Source organism: Nicotiana attenuata, unplaced genomic scaffold (genome assembly GCF_001879085.1).
Source record: "Nicotiana attenuata strain UT unplaced genomic scaffold, NIATTr2, whole genome shotgun sequence".
NCBI classification, from domain to species: Eukaryota; Viridiplantae; Streptophyta; class Magnoliopsida; order Solanales; family Solanaceae; genus Nicotiana; species Nicotiana attenuata.
This window is the reverse complement of record NW_017670976.1, coordinates 373,052-380,368: the sequence shown is the minus strand read 5'-3', so window position 1 is coordinate 380,368 and position 7,317 is coordinate 373,052. Positions and strand designations below refer to the sequence as shown.

At 35.0% G+C, this 7,317-nt stretch overlaps 1 protein-coding gene across 1 annotated transcript; it reads left to right on the top strand.

Annotated features, from left to right (window-relative positions):
- The first annotated feature begins 4,303 nt into the window (after positions 1-4,303).
- On the top strand, positions 4,304-7,112 carry LOC109244981 (thioredoxin-like protein YLS8). Its single transcript, XM_019412157.1, has 2 exons — positions 4,304-4,491; positions 6,608-7,112. Exons 1-2 carry the CDS (start codon positions 4,372-4,374, stop codon positions 6,914-6,916), a joined length of 429 nt encoding a protein of 142 aa, XP_019267702.1. The 5' UTR covers positions 4,304-4,371; the 3' UTR covers positions 6,917-7,112.
- Positions 7,113-7,317: the final 205 nt, after the last annotated feature.

The following is a 7,317-nucleotide window of genomic DNA, read 5'->3' as shown; positions in this document are numbered from 1 at the left end:
TCGCGGTCAAACCGCGGCCAAAAGCCTTCTCTGATTCTGAAATCATCCGCAGCTGTCTTCCACCGCGGTTCTACCGCGGTCGCGGTGGAATCGCGGTAAAACCAGTGCTCTGAATCTTCGGCCTGTTTTGCATGGTTTACTTGGGAAATTTCACAGTTGGCCTCTTTTTCACCAATTTTGACTCCAAAACTGCTCCTTAGCCTTCCTTACACATATATCACCTGCAAATCATGAAAAGCACTAATAAGAGCATTTTGTTATCACTTTTAGCATTAAAACTACACAAGAAGGTGATTATTTAAGGTGTGACTATGGTCAAATTCACCTATTATCATCGCTTTTTTCCGGAATTCTAGTAGTGGATTTTGCTCCGTTCTTTGAGTTCGTTGGTATCCTGCAGTTTGTATTGCCACTGTTGCAGGAAGGTTTATTCCGTTTCATCCTGGGAGGATTTAATCCATTACCTTGGCAACGTGTGAGGGGGTTAAAATTCCTTAAGGACGCACAAGCAAATTGTGGACTCGGAATATCTTTTATACTTTACTGTTTTCCCAGTTTTTTTCTTCTAACAGTCTTTCTGATTTTGTATTTTAACACAGTAGCGATTACATATTCAGACTGCAATACTTGTGTCAAAAATGCAAGATCTTATTTGATGACTGAATGTGATGGTAGCGTTGGAGGTCAAGTCGAATTTGATGATTGCTCAATAAGATATGAGCAGTATCCATTCAGCAGATAAAATATATGCTTTTGCTTTCTCGTGTTTTTTTTTTTTTTTTTTTTTGCGTTTTCCTATAATGGTGTGACAAAAGAAATTTATCGTTGATCTTTCGGTGTTGTCCTTTCTATGATCTCTTTCTGTTCATCTTCTTCTTTTGTAATTGCCGTTGTAATGTTGTTGTTTATCAAGAGTTCAAAATAATATATGTTGTTGATGTGATTTGTAATCTTTGTTTAAGTTGCAAGACGAATTTATGTTTGAAGATTTACTCCTCACTTGCAGCGATCTAATATTATTAGCTGGATATAAAAGGAATCAGAAAATTAAAGGTGTTATTAGTGGTGGCAAAACGGATTAAAAAAATAGTTATTCATCCATATTATCCACTGAAAAATGGGTTAAATTTTGAATTTTTTAAAAACGGGCCAAATATGGATGATAATAACGATATTATCCACTTAAAAAATGGATAACCAATAGATAACTAATGATTTTAATTTTTACATTTGTAAAGACTCAAACTGAGGGTTCCTCAAGTGTGGAAGATTAGGAATTCTCCCAAAAGTGATCATATTCACGAAGCCATGGATAATATGGATAATCTATTTTCTATCCGTATTAAGTATGAGTCGAATCGGATAATAATTTATCCGTTATTACATTAATCGTTTTCAACTTGTCCATATTCGACCCGCTCGTTTGCTACCCCTTGGTGTTACATTAGAAAGTGCGAGTTTCTTTTTTTTTAATATCCGCCTTGAGATGGCGTGAGGTTTGACATGGACCCCTACCCTGTCTATATATTGAACAACTGGTGTACAAAAAGAAGGAGGGGGACATAAAACCTAACCTCCATAACAAAACCAGTGCAACTTAGCAGATAGTGCGAGCTTAATTTACATATTTTCCACCCATCTTAGAGCTTCTTAATTTCGTCCAAGGGTGAAGTAAGTTCAATCTTCACTTTGCTAAGCTGAACTAATGAAAGAACGTATATGTGATTAGGCAAATAAATACTTACTCATACATACACACAAACACAAAAAGATTCAAATTAAGGAGGCCGGTCCAAATTGTATTTGACTTATCGACATAAAAAGATTTGAGTCAAAATCATATATTAGTAATATTTTTCTTAGCGTGAAATTTTGAAATGGACGTTTAACAACGACTATCTGAAGACCAGAAAAGCAAAAGTGGAGAGTGTTAAACGTGGCATTATTGAGACGAGAAAAAGTTAATTGAAACATATATATACATATTGAAAGAGAGGCATATTTTCTTGTCAAGCAAGAAGCATATTGTAATATTCACTACTACAAAACAAGCAGATTAGACAAAAATAATGGAATACTTAATTTTGATTGGTGGTGAAATCAAAGAATGGCTAATCTATTTAAACAAAGGACATGGTAATCTCAAATTTGTAACACAAAAGAAAGAGAAGATTAAAAGATACAAAAATATTAGAGAAGTAGCCATGGATTCTATTTTTAGGATGACAATATTAGCCACATTCCTTATTGGAATTTTAGGGTTTAGTAGCTTTGTGAAAAGTGAAACAAATGTCAAGGTTGACCATATATGCAATGGTGGTACGTATGATACGACATTTGATCGAACTTTTGTAGAAAACTTGAATTTTGTTCTTGGAGCATTAAGGGATGAGACACCAAAAGTTAGTGGTTACAATTACTATATAACTTCTCCTTTTCCTAATTATCCTTTAGCTTATGGCCATGCTACTTGTGACTCAACTATATCATTTTCAGACTGTGATCTTTGCATGAGTAATGCAAGAGAATAATTGTTGACGATTTGTGATAGTCGTATTGGAGGTCAAGTCTATTTAGGTGATTGCTCAATGAGGTATGAACAATACTCATTCAGCAAATAAGTACGACTGCAGAGGCGGAGCCAGGATTTGAACCTTATGAACAATACTCGTTCGATAGATTCTTTAAGATAAATATAGGGTTTGGATCAAACTTATTGGGTTCGGCCGAACCCGCAAACCCTATGCTAGCTCCGCCCCTGGGAGGCTGGCTTTATTTGCTAGCTCATGTTCTGACGTGTTTATGTCTTCCTATAAGGGGTGCAATAAGGAAATTTATCGTTGATCTCTTGATGTTGTACTTTCTATTTTTTTTAGTTCACCTCTTTTGTTGCCGTTAATGTTTTATTGCTGTAATGGTGTTGTTTGAGTTCAAAATAAATTATGTTGTGTTTGACATTTTCCCTTGATGTAATTTGTAATGGTTGTTTATGTTACACGAATTTTCCAGTTTATAATGTGTTTGAAGATTCGTACTCCTCATTTGTAGCTATCTAATATAGAAACAACTAGAATATGCAATATAAGCTAAATAGCAATAGCAGTGAAAAACAACCTTAGACAAGAAAGTAAAGGAAGAAAATGGGAAACCAAAGAAATTTTAAAAAAAAAAAATTTAAAATGTCAATCATACAAAAAAGAAAATTAGACATAATAATGGTTGGATAATTGAACAATCAAACTACCAAGATTTTGATTTTGTATTTTTCTTGGTTTCAATCAGCTAAAATGTGAATTTCGTTCCCTTTATGTTGGGACTTACATCCTCCATAGTCTTTTATGACAAGATTTGTACTACAAAAGAGAAAACAATAATGTCTAGAAATTTAAAATAAAAATTTAAATTTTCAAAAATTATAAGAGATCGTTTTGGTTTAAATTGTGAGATAATAAGATAGTACATAATTGGTTTAGTTTAAAATTCTGAGATTAGCAATTTTGAAATTATTTATACCACAATTATAGTACTCCATTATTTTATTTCATACTCAATATGAAATAACAATCCCAGGATAAAATACTAAAATGACAAAAACTTTCTTCCTCAATATTTATTTTCCAAAGTCCTTCGAAAAATATCAAGGTTAAAAGTAAAAATAAAAATTTGTCTCAATTTCTCTAATGTAAAATGAAATATAGATCTTGATGAGATTGATATTCTAATCTTTCGTCTATTTAACATTATTTTTTTATATATCTCATTTTTACTATGTGCGGGGGTTCGGGGAAGGACCAGACCATAAGGGTCTATTGTACGCAGTCTTACTTTGCATCTCTGCAAGAGGTTGTTTCCACGGCTCGAACTCGTGACCTCTTGATCACATGGCAATAATTTTACCGGTTACACCAAAGCTCCTCTTCCTCATTTCTAGTCCAATAAATCAAATACTTACCACTAAAAATATAATATAAAAAAAAAAACAGCCCAATGCACTAAGCTCCTACTATGCGCGCGGTCCGGAAAAGGGCCGGACCATAAGGGTCTATCATATGCAGTCTTACCCTATGCATTTTGTGCAAGAGGCTGTTTCTACTTTCCACGACTCGAACCCGTGACCTCCTGGTCACATGGCATCAACTTTACCGGTTATAATCTTAACATTATAATCCTGTATAAGAACCAAACCACCCCTAAAAGTTTAATAAAAGCATAGGAGGGGGTACTGGGCTACTAGCACATTCGAGACCCTTCTAGCACTTTGGTCCCCTATATACATATGGACCTCAAAAACCTCTGTATTTTTTTTCACTACATAAAGAGCAAGAAATACAAAATCTAGAGAGAGAGAGAGGGAGGGAGGGAGAGAGAGAGATGTCGTACTTGTTGCCACATCTTCACTCGGGGTGGGCGGTGGATCAAGCTATTCTTGCTGAAGAGGAACGCCTTGTCATCATTCGTTTTGGCCATGATTGGGATGATACTTGCATGCAGGTAAGCTAGCATTATCTCTTCATACCTTGAATTTTGATGTATAAGCATTTGAATATATAAATTGTTAATTCCCTGAATTTTCTTAATAGTAGGAATTTTGGTGCGCAATTATTAGTTAAAATAACAATCTTTGGATATAATATGGAGGATTCATATTGTATGACCAATTTGATGGCTAAAATAGAGTGGAATAGTTCTAGAGGATTTATAGGGTTGGAGCCCAACTAGTTTGAGATTGATTAATTATTGGATTGAATCACCTGATTGCCTCATTAGTGATACGCAAAATAGAGTATTGGTATACTATTTGGTTTTTATTTGTTTATTTATGCAGAATATAACTGCGCCTATGTAAGCTTAGGAAGGCATGTTCTGTCCAAAATGCAGTTAAAGGACGAGGGTCTCTTTAGGTTGTTCTGTTAGTTTGAAATAGTATAATTATGTTGAATACTTTGAAATGTGTGGATACTGAGGATTCGTACAACCAACAGCAGCTAGTTTGGGGGTTGAGGTGTAGTTGATTGACTGCTGAATATATATATGGTTCTGCAGAATTAAGTTGATGTCTTTCGATATAGAGCCGATAGCAGTATTGGTACATTAGTTTTGTTTGGGTATCTCTCGTGCAACGGCGGAGCCAGGATTTCAAGCTTATGAGTCCATATCTTAGTCCTTTAAGTACTCGGTTCTAAACTAACAATTTGTACATATTTAATGAAAATTTTACGGCAAATATATATGATTTGAACCAAAGCTACCGGGTTCGCCTGAACCCGTAGCCGACACTATGGCTCCTCCTCTACTCTCGTGCTTATCTAAGTGATTCAAAACTGTTTTTGCATATGAAAACAAAATAGGGAGTTTCTCTGTTTTGGAGTTATTGATTCTTGCTTATAGCTATCCTGCACAAGTAACAAAGAAATGGAGCTTGTAAAACAGATTTTAATTCAACAGGTTGCTAATAAGTTAGGAATCTAAGTCCTGTAAAATGGAACTTGAGGCGTGCTTTACATGTGTTCTCCTTAAGCCCAAATCTGATGTCTAAGATATAAATGAACTGTAATGTAAACAAAATCTACGGTTTATTGAAGTTTGAACTCTGTTTTCCTATCAATTTATTAGTTTAAAAGTGTAGGTTCGTTGGAAGTTAATCTTTCTGTCTTATTTGGTGAATTGAAGGTTGAGAAATACCAATTATGTTGGGTATTGGATTATGGAACAACATAGTCAAAGGACAAGTAAAGTGCTAGAAGCAGCTGTAATTTTCAGGGATTAAAATTGTGGCCTGTCAATATTAGTTTCTTTTTAAGTGAGTGTGGTGTCCGGGCCAGCTTGCAAACCTCTTCCACCGGTTACTTTCTACGTCTTTCTACGTCTTACTAACACAGGTCTCGGATAACTTGGCCTACCGGGACGTTAATCTTTATAGTTATAACCACAATTGGGATGATCCAAGTTTATGGAAAATGATCCCAATCTTGTTATGACAAATAGCCGGCCTGCTTAGACTATGTAATCAAATACTCCTTACTAGAATATTAGATATGCTATAGTATAATGGATTGAAACTAGCAACATAAGATCTTACTGATCCTAATATTGATGGCAGTATCCTAATCCTCGTTTGCATGTTTTATTTTGGACATATATCCTACACTGATAACTCATCTTAAAAACAAATAATAAAACCAATGTACCATAAGAACGAGCCACATATCTCAGTAGCATAATTTTCCAAGTCATCCTGCCATGGATAGATTCTGAAACCCCATTGCTTTGAGCTAATTTGGAATTATTGGTGCTTTGTGAAATATGAGTTCATATGCAGTTGGCTATGGATATCCGTAATAACTTGTGACTAGCGTATATAGAGAAAGAGGAGTGAGTGGTTCATAGGCTACATTTTTTCTTGAAAGTACATTACGCCTTACCGGTGCATAACACAAATAACATGGACTTGAGTCTTAAGACCTTGGTCCTGGTAAGACTAGTCCCTACCTCAAAAAATGGCGTGCTTCTACGCTTGTTTGACACTTCTTAGGTGTTTTAGATTCTTTGCCTTGTGAATCTGTAGATATTCCTTTTGGTTTAATAGCTTATTTCTTCTGGATTCCAGATGGATGAGGTGTTGGCTTCAGTTGCAGAGACAATAAAGAACTTTGCTGTGATTTACCTGGTAGACATCACTGAAGTCCCTGATTTTAACACGATGTACGAATTGTATGATCCGTCCACTGTTATGTTCTTCTTCAGGAACAAGCACATTATGATTGATCTTGGCACAGGGAACAATAACAAGATCAACTGGGCACTTAAGGATAAACAGGAATTCATCGACATTGTTGAGACAGTATACCGTGGTGCAAGAAAGGGTCGTGGTCTAGTTATTGCACCTAAAGATTACTCTACCAAGTACCGTTACTAAGAACTTGTAGATGGTTGTTGCAGGAACATACTGTACTTAATGTTAGAGCTGTAAGAGTAAATAAAACAATATCCATTGAAGTAGAGAACAATTTGATCAAGTTGTTGAGGCGTTGATGCATGAGTTGCATTTGCCATTGATTGCCAGTCTGGACTTCTAATCTTCTAATAATCAATGATATTAACCTTTGTGTAAATAGAGTTTCGTGGTTTATTATTGAAATGTTTAGTCCCACTATAATAATAATATTTGAAAATAACTCTTTTAATGATTTTCTTTTTTCGTGGTTATTTAGAAGCTCCAACTCCATCCAACATGCATTTGTGCAAGTAGTTGCATCACCTTTTTTCAACTATTAAAAATATAGTGATATATACTCCATCTGCTTTAATTTATATGAC